Source organism: Centroberyx affinis, unplaced genomic scaffold (assembly GCF_046629955.1).
Source record: "Centroberyx affinis isolate AG114_WGS23_722 - 3 ecotype Tasmania unplaced genomic scaffold, CSIRO-AGI_Caff_v1 ptg002065l_1, whole genome shotgun sequence".
Lineage (NCBI taxonomy): Eukaryota > Metazoa > Chordata > Actinopteri > Beryciformes > Berycidae > Centroberyx > Centroberyx affinis.
The window spans coordinates 617,837-638,008 of record NW_027280395.1 but is presented as its reverse complement, the minus strand read 5'-3'; the positions used below and the strand labels follow the sequence as shown (position 1 = coordinate 638,008).

The window sequence follows — 20,172 nt, the reverse complement described above, 5'->3', positions numbered from 1 at the left end:
CCCCCTCCTCCAGCTGAGCCATACACACCCAGGTAACTAGTGTGTTTGTGTGTGTGTGTGTGTGTGTGTGTGTGTGTGTGTGTATTTTCCAGAATGTGTGCTGCTTTGAAGGAACATTTGTAACTTGAAAGAAAGCAAAGAGGAGCTGGCGAGAGAGCAAAGAGGAGCTATTACATTGATGTACATTTGCTTCTGCGTGTACACGTTTGCCGGTAAATCTGCCTCTGCTGTTGCCATAGAGATGAGACAGGAGCCTTGTCTGGAGATGAAGCATCTCGTAACCATGGCGGCGTCGCGGTTGCTAAGCGCTCTGAGTCACCAAACTCCTTCCTGGATCAAGAGACTCACCAGCGAGAAGAGGAGGAGCCTGTCTACTGCACCACGCCCACCTATGGTACACTTTTAGGGTGTGTGTGTGTGTGTGTGTGTGTGTGTGTGTGAGAGAGAGAGGGGGAGAGAGAGAGAAAGAGAGAGAGAGAGAAACTGTTCTCACGTTTTATCAACTAGCCTATTTCATGTAGGGTTGTACATGAGGGAGGGTGGGGGGGTGGGGGGTGTTAGACTCAAAGACTAAACTCAAAGACTAATAATAATATGATGCCCATTGTTATTGCCACACAATGACCCACAGCATCAATCAGTTCTCTCTCTCTCTCTCTCTCTCTCTCTCTCTCTCAAACACACACAACGTTACCATGCAAAATAGAAAAATAGGATCATCTCCTATGAAACTTTGCACTTTACTTCGTTCCTGACATGTATTTTGTTGCCAAATTGCCATATGCTTTCACCATTACGCAATGCCAAATGCGCAACGTGCATGTCCCGGTAACCATCATCACACATTGCCAATTGCTAAATACGCAACCTACAACCAAGAAAAACAACACAGTAAATATGTAAAAAAGCACAGCCCAGCAAAAAGTAATGAAAATAAACAGCAAAGGCATTTTACCTTCACCTGACGCACAACGTAGGCCGACCGACGCACACACACACACACACACACACATCGCCCTTATACCACACACACTGGCTATAGCTCGCTACACTACACCAACACTAGTCTAACGTTGTTTACTCAAATTTAAATTTCATGACAGCGAAAATGACGCAATTTACTGTATAGTTGAACTTGCGCTTTATACTGTATGTTTTGCTCCAAATAGCCTAATGACAGTTTCCACTGAATGGCAATAACGTTTATGTTGTTAGCTAACGTCACACCCCCCCTGACCCCAGCACTGGCTAGCTTACGTTAGCTAACTAGCAAGATTACATGATGCTAGCATGACAAAATGCAAAGTTAACAATCAAAATTGCATATCTTTCTCCTTAGCACGTTTGTCGTCTGCTTCTTTTTTCTTTTTTTTTGTACTGCGCCCGGGATGGCTTTGGCCTTTTCATTTTCTTGCTCTCCACATACACTCCACTCCTCTATATCCATCAATAATCTAGCATGTTCTGACTGTGATGATCACTCACTGATGAACTTTTTTTTTTTTCTCGCCCCCCTCGGGATGGCGCCCTAGTCGGCTGCCTATGTCACTGTCTGTCACCCAATCTCATTCTGCTATATTGACACACTTCAAAAACAATCATGAAGCTAGGGAGCCACCTGCCAGCCAGGGAGGTGTGTGTGGGAGTGTGTGTGTGTGGGTGTGTGTGTGTGTGTTTGTCTATGCATGATGTCATACAAGTTGTTTTAAAAGTGAAAGAGCTTTGCTTCTGTGGTCTAACAGAATCTGCTGTGCGTCAGGGAGGGACTGATTAGAAACACTTAGCTCTGAATCTTAGCAAGAATCCTAAATATCTCTGCACATCAGTATTCAAAGGCTGGGACTCTGAGGAGATTATTAAGTTTTGTAATTTTGTCTGTGTGTGCGTGTGTGTGTGCGCGTGTGTGTGTGTGTGTGTGTGTGTGTATACACCTGTAGGCAGGCTAAGGCCTATCTCAATGCCTGTGGAGTGCAACTGGGTGGGCGACTATGAAGACCCAACGAAGCTGAACAGAGAAAGCCGCAGAGGTGAGTGCCTGTGTGTGTGTGTGTGTGTGTGTGTGTGTGTGTGTGTGTGTGCGTGTGTGTGTGTGTATGTGCCCATCACCTCGGGAGCCTGTTAGATTCTGTTAAATGCCTCTGTCTCTCTGCATTATGAAGAGATCAATGCACAGAGATCAATGCCCCCCCCCCCTCTCTTTCTCTCTCTGATTAGCATCACAGAGAAAGAAAAGAAGAGGGGATGAGAAAGGAAGGAAGGAAGGATGCAAAAGGAAAAAGGCAGTCGACACAAAGGGGAGAGAAAATGAAAGCCAGCCATGAAGAGAGACAGAATAAAAGCGATGGAGGAGGAAGAGAGACTGGAGGGGGGAAGCTGGAGGAGGCAGGAAAGGAGGGAGAGAAAGAGAGAGAGAGGAGAGAGAGAGAAGAGAGACAGAGAGAGAAAGAGAGAGTGAGAGAGAGAGAGGGAGAGAGGAGCAGAAACAGAAAAAGACTATTCTCTCTGACCTCCACCTGAATCACTCACACAGTTGCCATGGTGACGCTGACAGCAGCTCCTCTCCGTGTCTCACTTTCCATTGGCCGCTGCCTAGCAACCAGGGAGGAGAGGGTGGGAGCAGGGAGAGGGACCTGAAACCTGAGTTGTTTCCCTGGTAGAGCAGTGGAGAGAAGTTGGTTTGAAAAGCTTTCTCTCTCTCTCTCTCTCTCTCTCTCTCTCTCTCTCTCTCTCTCTCTCTCTCTCTCTCTCTCTCTCTCTCTCACTCACACACACACACACACACACACACATACACAGATACAGCATTATGGATCGGCTGTGTCCATCTGTCCATCCATCCGTCTATCCATCCATCAAACATGACATAATGCGACACCACTGATCTGATTTTGACAAAACTTGGAGAGACGATGCATTTTGACACTGTGTTCTGACATTTAAACAAAATTACACTAATTGGCTTAATGGGGCCACTATAATTAAAGGGCAAAATTTCTAACTTTGAAAGGCCATAGCTGCTACATCACCGATCCGATTTTGACAAAACCTGTAGAGTTGAAGCTTCTTGGCACTGTGTTCTAGTATTTAAAAATAACACAGATTGGCCTATAATGAGGACAAAATTTTCAAGTCACATATGACATCTCAGACACCACTGGGCCAATTTTGATGAGACTTGGAGGGCTGGTGCATCTTTACTTACTTTACTTTATTGCCACATCAACTAGACAGATGTTTGGGATTTGCTGCAGTGCGCTCATAAAAACATACATCCATAAACACAAGAGAACACAACAAAACAGACTAAACAAGCCAGCAAACAAACAACAACAAAACAAGACACACTAAAAGGTAATGGATAATACGTAAAAGAGCAAAAATCAATTGTGTTATTGACTGGCCCAAGGGCTGCCTGCATCATTCATGGAGGACGACATGTTTCACTTATTTCTGTGTTATGATTGGCTGTTCCACAGAAGCGTCACTGATGCGCTACGTGGGATTGGCCAGTGGGGAGGAGAGGGCCGGCTCTGATGACTACTCCTCCCACACGGCGCGTGCCGGCAAACGGTCCAATGACACGGCCAAGCGCGCCAAGAGGCGGAGCCACCACAGCCAAAGCCCCTCCCACTACGTCCTTCAGACAAATCAAAGGGATTCACCACCGAGAGACCCAGCCTCCATTTACCATGTAAGTCAATTCATATTTTTCTTTTTCACAATATTTTTAACACTAGAAGGACAGCGCTGTCAGCTGACTGTTTTGAATTTCAGAACTAAAATATTGTAGCTTTCAAAATGTCGCTCAATGACTTTTTCTAGACCCAATTTCTGTACAAACCTTTCTAGTGTTAAGGTTAGAGAAGTTGTGACCATTAGGTTGCCAGTTCAAACCCCCAGACTGGCTGTGAACTAACTGCCTAAACAACTGCTGTCTAAGTGCCTATGAGCAAGGCACTGAAACCCCAGCTGCTCTAGTAGAGCTGCTCAGTGGCCAACAACATAAGCCTGTGGCAGACCGGGCTGCTTCCTGGTGTGAGTGTGTGTGAATGTGTGTATCCATCCCTCCCCCTGAAACTGCTCTACCAGGCAGTTCCTGTGAATAAGACATGAGGTTAGGCAACTTGCCAGGTTAATTAAAATAAGAATCTGTGACATTTTCATGTAAATAAAAGTCTGTTTTGCTGCTCTTTATCACATATTCATATCACATATCACACAATAGTCAGTCAACCTATACCCACTTCATGAAGGTTTTTACATTTGAGCTGGGTAGTTAGCATGAGCAGCGATAGCCACCATGGCTGAACAGACAAAGAACAGAGCGCCACCTACAGAAACTCAAACCGCATCAACAGAAAATCCAAGCTCCGCCCACACTGTTTGATTGACAGGTGATCTCTGTGGAAGCGCAGTGCAGAGACACCACAGCAATGAGTGCTTGGCACCAAAGATGTCGCCAAAATCAAAAAGATGAGGAACTCGAGGATTACCATTTTAAGGGGTTAAAGATGCCATTCATTCCACTTAAGGTGGCAGGTACCTCTGCAATACTGCAATATCACTAAAAGACTAGACTCATCTATCAGAGAGGGCAACATTATGGAATAGAAACACAGCCGCAAAGTGTCTTCCATTGATTCCTCCGCATGCCTCTCCCTCCAGCAGCCTCCCCAAACTGTTGTGGAAGAGGTTAGATGGGGTAGAAATCCTCTTCCTCTCTAATTTGTTTTGATATTGAATCTAACAGACAGGACTCTCGGAACTGAGAAAAAAAAACAAAAAAACCGTTTGAACTTTGAAAACGGCTGTAGTGGAATGTGATCTGAGCGGGCCGTTCTGCACGGATGCTGAGTAGTTATTACCCCCCTGCCACTTCTATGACATCTGTCTGTCTGTCTGTCTTTCTGTCTGTCTTTATGTCTGTCTGTCTTCCTGTCTTCATGTCTGTCTGTCTGCCTCTCTGTCTCTCTGTCTGCCTCTCTGTCTCTCTGTCTACCTCTCTGTCTGTCTGTCTCTCTGTCTGTCTGTCTGTCTGTCTCTCTGTCTGCCTCTCTGTCTGTCTGTCTGCCTCTCTGTCTGCCTCTCTGTCTGCCTCTCTGTCTGCCTCTCTGTCTCTCTGTCTGTCTGTCTGTCTGTCTGTCTGCTTCTCTGTCTCTCTGTCTGCGTCTCTGTCTCTCTGTCTGTCTGTCTGCCTCTCTGTCTGCCTCTCTGTCTCTCTGTCTGTCTGTCTGCCTGTCTGTCTGTCTGTCCGTCTGTCCGTCTGTCCGTCTGTGTGGACCGCGCTCTCCGATCCAGACAGTTAGTTTGTCCCGCAGCGACCTTATAGATCTTGACAGCATCTCTTGTTGGAAATTAAATGTGTTTGAGTGCGTGCGTGTTTCGCGTGCCTGTGCCTGTGTGTGTGTGTGTGTGCGTGTGTGTGTGTGTGTACAGTGTGTGCGGGGTGTTTGGATGCTGCGATGGCAGATGGCGTGTCAGTGGGTGTGGGCGGGCCCATGTCATCTGTCTTGCTGAGCGCAGGGCTGTGAATGGCTGAGCTCCAGGCGCTGACATGTGTAAAGCCGTGACATCAGAGCTGGTCTGCTGCCCCATCTGACCTGTCAGGAGAGGTCAAAGCTGCGAGATGCTGGTGACAATACACACTACCAGTCAAATCTGGACACGCTTGATTGATTGTACTATGTTTTTCATCATCTTAAAGCCGTTTTGATCTAAAGGCTTATGCTTAAATGCTTGAAATGTGTTTCTTAGACAAATATAAATAGTGAAGTTGATGCCTGTGTATGAATTTCTTTCCAAAGCCTTTGCCTTTCCATCAAGGCAAAGGGCGGCTACTTTAAAGAATCTGAAATATAACATAGATTTGATTTGTTTAACACTTTTTGGTCACTGCATAATTCCCTTTGTGTTATTTCATAGTTTTGATGTCTTTACTGTTATTCTAAAATGTGGAAAATAGTAAGAAAAATGTGGTGTGTCCAAACTTTTGACTGGTAGTGTATGTGTTTAGATGTTTGTACCTACATATTTGTGTTTATACGTTTTATATATTTTCTGTAACCTATTTATTCCCTGAGGCCATACGGCTCGATTTTCTCACATTTCCTCCCTCGCCCTGACCTCCCATCGGGCCGCCGCCCCTCCTTCCCTCCTTCCCTCCCTCCTTCCCTCCCTCCCTCGCTCCACATCCATTGTTTCTCTCTGTTCTATGTTTAGAGGTGTGAGAGTTGCTGGAGTCTGCCATGAGGTTGACTTTTCCATCCACACCCTATGTGTGTGTGTGTGTGTGTGCGAGAGAGAGATAATGAGAGAGAGAGAGAGAAAGAGAGAGAGATTGCGCTGTGTTTGTGTGAGTTTTCCTGTGCATCCGCGTGTGTTCTGCCTCTTCTGCTCGTCTCCTCGCTCCTCCACTCACTAAGATCTGTCGTCTCTTATATCCCAGGATTCTTAGCAGTGAACAAAGGCCACTGATTCATCCTGACAGCATGCTCTCCCCCCCTCCTTCCCTCCCTCTCTCCCTCCTTCCCTCCCTCTCTCCCTCCCTCCCTCCCTCTCCTTTCCAATCTCTCTTTCTCTCTTTATCTCTACCAGACATACCAACAATCCTCCTCCCTGCAGTCAAAGAACAGGAAGAAGAATAAAGGTAAGCAGAAAAGCAGAAAAGCTTAAGACCCGTGGACACTGGTTATATATTTCCATTTCCTCACCTGCTGACCAATCAGCTGTCCGGCTGCGCAAACACGGGTCTCACCAAAATCTGTGAAATGAGCACGAAGTCTTAAACAGAGATTACGTGTTCTGGAAGAATAATATGAAGGATTATGTGATGAATTGGACACATTTTCAAGTGTTCGTCACATGAAAAGTTTAGCTAACGGTTAGGTTTAGGCAAGTGAAACAACTTCGGTTAAGGATAGGCAACTAAGCAATTTGGTTAGGGTTATGGAAAGGTTTTAGTAATGGTTAACCTTCACCAAAGTGTTAGGATTAGAGTTAGTACTAGCTAGAGAGAGATGTGTTTTTTCTCTTGTGAAACTAGAGGAGTAGAGCTTTCCGGCAAGCCCCACTTTGTGTGTGTTGGCTGTTTCCCTCTGTCTCTGAAAGACTGCGCAAAGTAGCAAAACATTAGGAAGGTTTCCCTGTTGCCTTGCAAATTGCTTTGTCCTATGTGTGTGTGAGAACAGAAGTAATAAGTGTAAGATAAGAAAAACTTTCACTGAAAATGAAAACTTCACTGACAGTAGCAATCTACATCTTCTGAGTTGGGAATGTGTTTATAATTGGCTCTCCACTGCGTAATCCTTTCATGGTGGGGAAATGTATTCTTCTCACTATTTATTTGCATTTTAACACATCGTGCTCATTTCACAAAAAAGTCATGAGAGCAAACCGGACTGCAGGCCAGACAGCTTTCTGTCTCGTGTTTCTCTGTTTGACATGTACTGTACATACAGTCCAAATGTACTGTACATTCACATACAAGGTTCCAGTGATTAAGTATTTCTTTATATCAGGAGGACATTACTGTACTGTGCTCTTGCCATCAAAGGTGTTATGTGAAGCATTTTTAAACATCGATATGACACTGTAATACCTTGGTATGATTGCTGTAAACAACTGAGACGATGGTGGAGACAATTAGACGGCTCAGTCTCACACCAGTGGTTGTTAGTGCTAATATTCCTCAAAATTACGACCACATTTCCCATAAACCGTGTTACTTCAAAGAGGATGTTAGTACCTCCTCCTCCTCCTCCCTGGCGTTGTTTTTTTTATTGCTTCTTTGACCGAAGGTTTTCTCCTTTGCTCCGCTGAAGAGGATAAACATGTTGGAAGTGATTTTTCCATCAGACTTTCACTTGTTCCACCATCTGCCGCTGTGAGAAACTCTGAAAGCTTTGGCTCCATCTGCACCGTCTACTCGCCGATGGCCTTGTTTGTTTACAGCACTTGTATTAATGTCTGAAAATGTGTTATTCTTTTGGTCCAGGTCGGGGCTAATCAATATTTGCTAAGATGAACAAATCTCTCCCAAAGCCAGAAACCAGACAGCTAACACTCAAACTTGTGATGTTATCTTTAGTCTTTAGTCTGGAGCTGCTGCAGACAATTTAGAATAATTGGTAAAGTGACTGGGAGAACACACAGGGGGATTTTCTGTTATTTTCTGTTTCATATTGTATCGTATTCTTTATACCAGAGTATAAGATCCCAAACAAACATTTTTCAGGTCAACAAAAAATCTGTCTCCCATTCATTATCTGTGGAGCCACTCCAGACTTGATACCATTTGTCATCACAAGTTTGGGCTTTAGTTTTCTGGTTTCTAGCTTTGGGAGAGAGTTGTTTGTATTTGCAAATATGCACTGAACTGTCCCGCGGCATAAAAAAAAAAGAATTGTTTAATTGCATTCCCCTTTAAGGTCTCATAACTTTTGATGCAGCACAATTAAAGTTTCTTACTGGTGCTCAACTGAGAGCCAAGTTTCCTGGTAATCTCTAATGAGGAGCCTGCTGTGAAAAAAAATTTATAGTGCTTTTAAGCAAGAAGTAAAGGCACTTTATTTTAAACTCCTCTTACCTTACTGCAGTGCAGCACAATGCTGTCAAAAGCTCATGCCAAGAGACTGATCTCTCGCCAGGAATTATTGCTACATTAGGATATGCCATTTGGTGGATGCTTTTATTCAAATCACCACCATCAGCGCATACATTTTTCGCATGAGTGGCCCCACTGGGCATTGAACACATCCAGGCAGTGTTAGCACCATGCTCTACCCACTGAGCGACAAGTTATTTTACCCATTTTCGTTATGTTTTTCTGTCTATTATCTCTCTGTCCTTCCTCTCTCCATCACTGCCGCCTCCTTCTTCTTTCCCCCCTGTCCGTCCAGGCCGAGGTTTGGCCTCGCTGAGTCGGAGGCGTGTCTCCTGCAAGGCGCTGGGCAGAGGAGACTGTGAGGGCTGGCTGTGGAGGAAGAGAGACGCCAAGGGTTACTTCTCTCACAAATGGAAGAAGTACTGGTTTGTCCTGAAGGACACCTGCCTGTACTGGTACATCAACGAGGAGGTGAGTCTCTCTTTTATCTTCGCCCCCTGATTCCTACCTGCTGTTTGAATAATTAGTCTTGGTGTTTTTGACCCAACACAATGGAAATGAGGACTTAATTTGTGATTCATGCTCTGATCAAAAGGAGATACGAGCTGGAATTGAAGTGGAGCTGAAGGTTGGCGGTGACAATGTTTCATGTGATGCGTCATTTCTACCCTGTACAAACACATGTTTCACAGCCAAACTGTCTTCAAACCCACAGAACTTTATTTTAAATTCTAGTCAAGATCCCAAGGTTTCCAAAGATACCAAACATGTCATGCTGCATTACAGAGAAATGTGTATAAAATGGTGCACAAACATCTAGATTTTTTCCACTTGATCTAATGGTGAAGCCATACATGGCACCTTATTAATTAATAATAATAACCTTAATATTTCACTCAATATAAGCAGCTGTAGCTTCAATAAAGCATTGGAACGAGCAGATACAGAATGTATATGTATATGTGACACTGTATGGAAAAAAATTTCTTTTCTAACTTCGAAGCTACTTAAGAGGACATTTAAGGATAAACTCAGGGCACAAGGGGTACAGTGTCTAAGGAAGCTGGAATAGAAACAGTGATGAAATATGTCAAAAAACTGCGCTTCCTCTGCCTTACTGGGAGCAAATGCAAGAGTTTCAAATAGTTATCAAGCCAAACTGTGGCAAAGGCAAATGGAGTGAGAACTTTGCACACAGGTTACCTTGAAGACGAGCCTTCAGCACAGCACCCCGAGCTCGCTAGTCAAAATATTACACCCTCAGGTAGAGGATGAGTCATCAAAACCCCACAGCATGTTTGCAGGAGAGGAGAAAAAAAACAGATTTCAGCCTGTTTTGAGCATACATTTCTACAAAGTCTAATTTCCGCAAACTCTTTGAACTGATCCGATCTCTCAGGAGCGTTTTATGGTCTGATGCATTGCTTAACAACTCCGAAAAGTCATTTTTCACTTCAGGGGGTCTTTAACATTTTCTGTCTGTCCTTCCCGCTTCCCATCAGCTCGTTATTTATCGCCGTTTCCCCCCCTCCACCTTTCCTCTCTTTTCGTTCAGGATGAGAAGGCAGAGGGGTTTGTCAGTCTTCCGGAGTTTAAGATCGACCGGGCCAGCGAGTGCCGCAAGAAGTAGTAAGTGACATAGAAAGACGTCTATTGCATATTTATGTGTGTATATGTGAGAGTATGTGTTGTTTACATGCTCTTATGCCGCCTACATACATATGTGTGCCTGCAGGAATAACTCTCTCTATTCCCCCATGTGTCTGCAGTGCTTTTAAAGCTTGTCACCCCAAGGTCAAGAGTTTCTACTTTGCAGCAGATGGAGTGGATGACATGAACAGGTAGATCAGCATGTGCTAAACACAGATGAAGGTTATCCAGAAGGGCAAACTCCCTGGGTGGCAGGAGAGCAAGCCTCCGTTTATCATCCCCATCATGCAAAACCAAGATGTTTTTTTTTTTTTGATAATGAAAAAGTGAGATTTGTTTTCATGTCTATATCGAAAATATAATTTTGCAACATATTCCTCTGGAGGGTCCATTGTGCATATGGCGACCTATGGCAATAAGCTTCTCCAAACTCTGCTATAATCTACATAATCCACCTTTTAAGAAGTCATTTAGTCTAATAAAACGTTTGCTTTACTTACTTGTTTCCAATGCCGTTTAACTTATTTGGCGACAATATCTCAAAAGAAGGCACATCACCCCTCTTGTATTCAGAAAGATTCAAGCAAATTCTCGATAAAAGTTGATTTGCCTTGGAAAAAAGTGAAATGATCTCAGTTTACTGGCAGATTGTTTCACTTATTTTAAGAAAAATAAAATTTTAGAGTCCTCATCATAACAGTGATGTGTATACTTTTGTATTATTTTATTACTTTACTATACATTACATTACTATACATTAGTATACATTACTATTGTATATTTTTTTATGTATCATTTTGCTATCTCTCACACACACACACATGCACGCTCTCACTAACACACTTCCACTTTCCCTATTCTATCATTATTTGTATTGGGACTGTTTTAATTTTTTCCCTTTACTTGTTATTAACACATTTAGTTGTTTTTGTATCATTCTCTTCTGTATTTATTTTGATGTCATATGGTTTTGATCTCCAGTTCACTAGTGTCTTTGCTATCTTGATGTTTTGATGGGGTACAAATGTACCCCATCATTAGTGTGTACTCCCTCTGTTTTAAATATTGTATCATTAGTTTGGGTGACAAAAATAAATAAATAAACCTAAACTCCTTCCTTGTGGGTGTGGTCTGTAGGTGGCTGAGTCGTCTCAACATGGCTGCCGTGGGATATGCTGAGCGAGAGAGGATACGCCAGGAGCAGGGTGAGAGAGGCGAAACACACACACACACACACACACACACACACACACACACACACACACACACACACACACACACATTCACTGAGTGATTTACTCAAGGGCATTTCAGCAGGGCGGAGTTTATAGTGATCTTATACTTTATGGTATGTTTTATCTCCTATGGTATTGCTGTAATGTTCCTAGAATATTCCTAGTAACCTCCTAAACTTTATTATAGGATTACATTCATACAGATAGATAGCCGGATAGATAGTCGGATAGATAGATAGTCGGATAGATAGATAGATAGATAGATAGATAGATAGATAGATATTGTTTCTGACTGTGTGTGGGTCTCCTGCAGATTACTGGAGTGAGAGTGAACACGAGGACGATGCCACCTCCAGCCCCAAGCAGGACAGCCCCCCGCCTCCTTATGATACCTACCCACGGCCTCCATCAGTGAGTCACACACACACGCACATGGTGGTAGTACACACACACACACACACACACACACACACACACACATATACTCACGAAGGCAAACTCAGAAAGGCAGCACACATTCCATCAGCAGAATGATGCTCAGTGTCCCTCCGCTGCGCAGTCCATTTTAACAGTTTGGGTTAATGCCAGTTCAGCCTGAGGGAATGGGAGATCTAAATTTGGCGGTTAAAACTTCTTATTATTATTCTTGGCAGGTAATTTTTTTATTTATTTTTTTAAAGTTTACCAGCACTTGGCAGGTGAGCCAAAAAGTGAATATCGGACACTGGTCTGCAGTTATCTGCACTTTGAACAGTTGGTTTGGTAAAATTGCTGCAATGAAATAACTCCTAAATCACAGTCATTTTAAGCTATTTAGCCCAAGCAACACTGATTCCAGGCTAACTTGCAAGACGCTTAATATCGTTCAAGCCAAATTGGTCATTGAAGCAAAATTAGTCATTGAAACAGATGAGTTTATTGTATAGTCACAGATATTAGTCAAACAAATTGAAATCAAATGACTTGGAGTGCTCTCAAGCAGCCATGAGTAAAGACGGGAAAAAAACAGGCATTTAAAACTGAGGGTGAATTGATTTTATCTGATGCACCGCTGTGGAACCGGACCCGACTCATAAACACACCCACACTCTCTCTCTCTCTCTCTCTCTCTCTCACACACACACACGCACAGACACACACATAGTCATGGTCATACCCACTCATATCCACACACTCTTACATCCTCGCTTACTCTGTCTTCCTCTCTCTCTCTTTCGCTCACACTCTGTCTTGCTCTTTCTCTCTTTGCCTCTCTTTCTCTCTCTCTCTCTCTCTCTCTCACACACACACACACACACACACACACACACACACACACACTCACACACACTTCTATCATCACCCTACCTCCTTGACGGGCAGGTGTCTCCCCCCAGCTTCATGATCGTTTTTGAAGTGTGTCAGTACAATTGAATGAGACCGGGCGATCAAGCGATGCCTCCCCCAATCTCGCTCCCTCCTTTCCTCTCAGATGAGCGCCTACTTGGAAGGCAGGACCACCCGACTGTCTTCCACGGAGACGTCTCGCTCTCGCTCTTCGCAGGAGGACTTCCTGTGCGGTGACCCCGGCGTCGGGGGCGGGGAGCCGCAGTACCACCCGGGCCCTCTAGGGGGAGGCACCACACACAGCGGCAGGAAGCCCGGGGGCAGCAACAGCAGCGACCTGCAGTACCGATGTGATCCTATAGAGGTGTGTGTGATGGTGTTCAATTTTAACTTTGAGGAATATACCAAGAGATTGGCCAGTTGGTAAGAATATGGACACAAAAATCATCCATGTGTCCCTGAATTCTTGGCTCCACTGCGCCATGCTAACTCTTTAGCATACACTATGTTGAGCGATAGTACGCGACTAAAATGATCTCAAAAGTGAGAACATGAGAATGTTTAGCGGCTCTCACGCTAAATGCTAAGTAATCTTAAATGATATGTGGCCGAGTCTGGCAGTTTTGTGTAGGAGATTGGTAAAATTTACACTAAATATGATATAAAAACAATATACTGTTTGTACCAGGGACTACTTTCCCTGTTTACATGAGAAGTGAAGCTGGTGGGTGATGGGAGACAAAATCACGAAGCAGTGGATGAAACGTAATTTTTAATGAATGAATCTACATGCCATATAATACAAACCAACTAGCAACTTTTTATTACCAAGAAAAATTCAGTTTTCTTACTTTGGATAATGCTACTATCACTCAACACACTATATGCTAAAGTGTTAGCATGGCGCACCAGAGCGAATGATCTATCGGGGACACATGGATGATTTTGTTGTCTATGTTGTCATCACTTAAGGGGTAAATTAACGGGCCAATCTCCCCCAAAAGCTTGGTCTATCCCCTCAGTAATTTTACTTTCACAGTGGTGAATAATATTGCTGAAAAACATACTCCATCAATGTCTGATTCTTCGCCTATGTCTCCGGCAGTACCGCTCCAGTCCTGCGGGGGGCAGCAGTGAGACAGGCTCCCCAGGACGCTCCTCCTCGTCTCAGCGGCGTTCCTGGCAGGACCTGATTGAGACCCCGCTGACCGAGGCTGGTCTGCACTACCTGCAAACTGGACCACTAGGTAACGCACAAACCACTAGCTGCATGGATCGAAACTAAAGAACTAATTTCCATTATGCTACACATCCATTTACCTGAAGTTCAGCAGTCAATTTCTCTAAAACATAGAGGATCCAGCCTGTAAAAGTGTCCTCATTTTGTCAACAAGCATTACTTACTACCCTTTAAAACGTAGCATAAACTGTTGTAATTTTGTGCTATCAATGATTAAGAGATAGCATCACTTTTTTCAAATGGTGACTCTCATTTTGAATTAAATGCTACAATTCCTGTTTCCTATACACACTATGGAATACAGGAAAACAAAGCAAACAAAGCAAGCTACACATAATAGCTTGTTGAGATTGATTGACCAATGTATTGTAGAGGCCTGCTGTTATTATTGCTATTGCACACACAATAAAAATTGCTGTACTATTGTACAATCAATACCAAGAGGGCAGACTTCTACAAGGCTACTGCTGTATGGATAACGATATATTATATAACGTAGGCTAGTTCACTGACAAGAAAAGTAAAGTTAGAGGGATAAAATCTGTAAGACTGTATTGGCGGTTCATTCTCCATCAGTGATGCTGCACCGTCTCACTGGGTTATGCCGTTTTATTGTCTCGTTGTCTCTTTTCATTACAGAGGACGCCGTATTCGCCGAGCCAGGCCCAGGGGGCGGGACGATGACGCTGGGTGGAGTTTACACTCTTCCTGCACAGAGGAATGTCCCGTTGCCCATGGCGATGCAGAGGCTCATTCCCATGGCAACCCAGGGAGGGAAACCCCGCAGCTTCACACTGCCACGAGACAGCAACCTACACACACTCCTCACGCCCCCTACCAGAGAGGAGCAGCAAACACACACTGGTCAGTTAAGTGCTTTTGATGGAGACTCAGCAACAGGCATGCAGTGCAAAACACAAGCAGATATAATGAGATAGAATATATAATGTAGAGGGGTAGAAAGACCAATAAGCAAATAAACCAATTTGACCAATAAGCAAATAAAAACAGTTTTGGGTGAGTATCAGGAAAAAGCAGAGAGGGAAAATACTCTCTCATCATATGACAGCTGGAACTTAAAATATAAAACAAATGCAGATATTTTTTTATGTGAAAATGTGACTTTAATGCATGTGCATAAATAAAAATGCACAGTGGCAAAACAATGGTTAGACAGACGCGTTTCGATTTCCATCATCATCAGTGTCTAATAGGACAACGGGCACTCGAGCCATATAATGATCTACCGAGGCTAATGAGACGATGGCGCACAGGTTGCCAAGGTGCACCCAAGGGTGCGCAGGGAGAAGTAGCAAGGCCGAAACAATAAATAGATGAGGCTGATCTGCGTAAACAGAGGATGTGCGTGTGTGTGTGTGTGTGTGTGTGTGGGTAATAATGGATTTCTGAAATGGCCTGCAGAGAAAACGCCAAAGTTTAATCGTAAACATGCGCTGTGCATTACAATGAGATGCAATAACCTGCCGAGTTCTCAATTCAATGAATCAAGCAGAGGAAGAAGGGAGAAAGAGAGAGAGAGAGAGAGAGAGAGAGAGCTACTACCATCATTAGTATTCTTTCTATGACTAACACAGGTGAATACATAATAGTACAAGTGGTCATGTGTGTGCTGCTGTCCTCCAGTGGTTGCACTGGGATATAACTCAACCCAATTAGATTTTAGACAGTTCTACTACTTATACCCGTTCAAATCATGAAAAGATATGGTTTCAATCACTCTTTTTTTGTGTGTTTGTCTGACTCTCTCTCTCTCTTGTGTGAAGGTGGGAGTGAGGGTGCGTCCCTGGGCGACCTGTTCCGTGCGTGCGAGCAGGGCGGGGTGTGTCCGCTGGGCCGCGCGCCAGAGGTCAAAGGTCAGTCCGAGTTCAGGCAGTCCTTCCTCCGACGGGCCGCCGACCCTCAGCTCAACGACCGCCTCCATCGCCTCCGTATACTCACCTCCACACTGAAGGTAGGGTCACACACACACACACACGCTAACACACGCAAACACAAGCGTGAGCATGTGCAGTACACACAGGCATAAATGTGCATGCACAAACACACACAGCACAAATGTGTACACCATCTTTCATACACACAAACAGAAATATGTTCATACACACACACACACACGCATATGCACCAGGGGATGAAATGGGAATTAAACTTTTCAGAGGGCTTTTTTTCCCCTCTTGATATGATTTTTTTTAGGATTTTTATTGAACTATTAAATAATACATTTGCACTGCATATTGGCAAATAAACACTCAATTTGCACTAGAAGAATTTGCTTTATTTTGAATTGTAATATACCACACTTGTCCCACACTTCTCCTCCACTGTGGGAAAAACTGGCAGCAGGCCTTATAGAAGAGCATTACATTTTTTTTTTACAATATTGGATGTTTTATTTTTTGTTGACGCAGCACTTTGTGTGGGGTCCATATTTTCCTCTACTGCTGGCTACATGGTGCCAACATTTGCTCCTGCTTCAGGCTGCGTAGTCAATTATTTTCTGATCAAAAAACGCTCCCATCTTTCTCTCCCAGAGCGCACGGGGAAAGAATTCCCCAAATTACAGGCTTCCACGAATCACCTCCTTCCACATTCAACATTCCCGTGAATATATGACAACGCAACAAATAAAATGCGAGCGAGGTGGAATGGAAAAAAAACGGGTACTCCAGATTATTGGGAGCATTTTTTTGCCGCTGCATTTTAAATTTCATGGGCGTTTTTGCCCTGAGCCCGCATTCATTTCTGACCCTGATGTACACACAAACACATATGCATGCACACACACTCACATACACACACACACACACACACACACACACACACACACACACACACACACTGCTGGCAGCCGTCTCTGTCCTGTAAGTTGTAGTGCAGTCATCTGTCTGAGTCTGTCTCCACGGTTTGGGTTGAGTCCTTCTCTGTCTAGCTTTGTTAAGCAGCCTGTCTGTGGCTTCATGCTGTTTGAGCATGGTTATGTTACTGGGCTGGTTGCCTCTGTCGCCTGTGAATGGCTCTTTTGCTGTGGCTGTCATGTTGTCTCTGGAGTTTGTATCTTTGTTGCTTCTATAGTGTATATGGGCGTGGATGTTTCACCGAGGGCGTGTGGCTTTGTTGCTTGTGTGTGTAGCTAGCTTTTTTGCGAGGGTCTGTGGCTTTGGCTGCCCTTTGTCTGCTGGTATAGATTGGGTGGAGTAGCTTTTCTCACATGTTTGTTCCTTGTCTGGCGTCTCTTAAAAGAAAACACAACGTTTCTGAGAGATTGGCCCGTCGGTCAACTTCCCCGTCAAATAATGAAAACACAGACACCAAAATCCTTCCATGTGTCCCTGGTAGATCGTTAGCTCTGGTGCTCCATGCTAACACTTTAGCATAAACTATGTTGAGTGATAGTAGACCACTAGCATTATCCAAAGCAAGAAATGTGTCCTGTAAAGTAATAAGTTGTTAGTGGTTTGTATTATATGGCCTGTAGAATCATACATTTTAACAAATAAATGTCATTAACTCAATAATGCTGTTTATTTTGGTTCATTTTTGGAGCTATTCCAGGTGAACAACCACATATTCTTCCACTTCCTCCACATATTCCTCCTCCACAGTGATATTTCGCAGTACACAGTCTCCCACTGCCAACCACTTTCACTTCACCATGTAAACAAGTAGTCCTTGGTACTTTAAAACCGTGTATGTATCATATTTCATGTAAACTTTACCAATATCCCACACAAAAAAGCCAGACTTAGCCGCATATGATTTACAATTACTTACCGTTTAGCTTTAGAGCTGCTACAAGTTCTCATTTTCTCACTTTTGAGACAATGCTAGTCGCCTACTATCACTCAACATAGTGTATGCTAAAGTGTTAGCATGGAGCACCAGGGCTAGTGATGTACCGGGGACACATGGATGATTTTGGGCGTCTATCTTCTCATTACATAATGAGTAAGTTGACCAATGCTTGACCAGTCTCCCAAAAGCTTAGTGTATTCCTTTAACTGTGTTGTGTCTTTCTTTACATGTGTGTGCGTTTTACAGCATAGCGGTAGAGAAGTGACCCGCCCCTCCTGTGTTTCTGCATCCCCATAGGACAGGGAGGGGGAGCTAGCGCTGATTGACAGGCTGTTGGCCAATCCCCAGCTGTCGTCGGCAGAGTTCCAGGAGTGGAAGAGAGCCTATCAGGAGCTGTTCTCTCAGGAGCCAATCACAACCGCTGAATCAGATCCTGCCCCGCCCTTGACTCCCTCACTCTCGCACACACACTCCTACATCGAGACCCACGTTTGACAAGCACACACACACACACACACACAAACACATGCGCAGACACAAAATGCTTGCGTGACCTGATTGTCATTCCAGAAAGATTTCAACAAATTGCAGCTGATGTCTGACTTTTCAGTTTCGATGCATCAGGGTTGAACTCAGTGAAAGGGAAACATCGGCATTACAGCAGATAGTAATGGACTGTGTAAAGAGAGAGAGAGGAAAGTAGGGACAACTTGATAGCTGACATCACATCCCGATACGCTTTCAGCAGCCACAGTGTACATCTGCGACATGACAGCTTTTTGAGGCTTCAATGTTAAGTCTGAGTGATTCAGGGCTTACTCATGCCCTCTTGTCACATCTGAGTAAATCTACAAGCTGATTGGTTATGCCACTCCAGCTGGCTCGAGGGCGGAGGGTAGACCGATACTAAAGTATTCCATGTTGGCTTTTGCGTTCTTTACATAAAAAAAAAAACTCACCTATCCGATGCAGAATCAACCAATCGCCACGCTGAACAGGAGCCTACGTCGGATGACTTTTTGTCTGATTGGCCCCTCCTGACACAGATGGAGATAATGTACCATCCAATGGGATTACAGAGCCGTATCTGTATGAGCTGTCATTGGTAATATTATTAACAGTGTTTTCATCCTGCTTGTTGTGCCATGTTTATACTGACTGCACAGTGTAAAATAAAGTCTCATAGATGGTCTAATAGCCACCGAGTGACATACATTGTATCCTATCAAGCCTTATACTTGATGTCTATGATGATATTTACTGTACAGTGGGTGTTACTGTATAGGCAAGCAGAGAACAATAAGCACAGGCCTTTTTTAATGAAGTAGTTTCTATATCTGGTTTTAGAGAGCTATGTTTGTGCTGGTTTGGTAGAATTATGTACTGTGCTGGGCTGGACCTAAAGCATGCACATCCTATAGCTCTCCTGGAATAGGACCCCAGTTAAAGGAAAAGTCCACCCTAAAACGCTTTAACACTGTTAAAAAAAAAAAAAAAAGCAGCTATTGACAATTGCATTTTCTTGTTTGATGGTGTATTTCCAGTGCAGCTACAATGGAGTTTGATAGCAGAAAATCCTAAAACATCAGCGGTAAACGTCAGGTTTTGGTTACAGAGAGAAATCCATCATAGAAGAGGGAAAGATACCAATTTCTTCAGTGACTGTAGCCTCAATAGACCAGATTGCAATGCAGCCACAAGACATGTTGGATTTTGAGTAAGGGGCGTGACTCACTGAAAACTCACTCTCTTGCTGTTACCATGCTATCACTATCACTATCGCTCTCTCCACCTACATGTACCCCACAGCTGAATGCAACAAGTTCAGGCCTGTTCTCTGGGGGGGTTGTCGAAAGGCATTCTGGGAAATGTAGGAAATCAGTAACTGAAGTAGAAGTAGAGGAGGCAAGTTGAGGGAAAAGTGTGTACATCAGAAAAGTAAATTACACAATAACTCACAGATTGATGATATCTAACAGTGTGAGAGTATCTGAGGGTGGATTTCTCCTTTAAGATCATTTGGTTCTCCATATACTGCATGCCACATAGAAATGTGAGGAAATATTTGCATAGGAATTGAATTATGACTCTAATTAGAATATATTAGTTTGTTATTTGTACCGCTGCTGCCAAATGACTTACTACTCAGAGACACTGCACAAAACTATGAAAGCAATCGTACACACACACACACACACACACATAGACATGCACGTGTGCGCATGCAGACACAAACCTACAATCTTGAGCATGTGCACACACACACACGCACACACACACACACACAGACACAAACAAACACACAC

At 43.8% G+C, this 20,172-nt stretch overlaps 1 protein-coding gene across 1 annotated transcript; it reads left to right on the top strand.

Annotated features, from left to right (window-relative positions):
* Positions 1–3: 3 nt before the first annotated feature.
* Positions 4–18,361, top strand: LOC139654241 (connector enhancer of kinase suppressor of ras 2-like; the record flags this gene model as incomplete). The annotated part of the gene is made up of 15 exons (XM_071531322.1): positions 4–32; positions 240–394; positions 1,938–2,027; positions 3,477–3,691; positions 6,595–6,646; positions 8,898–9,073; positions 10,158–10,231; positions 10,372–10,443; positions 11,390–11,457; positions 11,801–11,898; positions 12,959–13,177; positions 13,919–14,060; positions 14,693–14,917; positions 15,838–16,025; positions 18,164–18,361. Coding segments are annotated over 15 exons (2,001 nt in total), but the record flags the coding sequence as incomplete, so codon positions are not given.
* Positions 18,362–20,172: the final 1,811 nt, after the last annotated feature.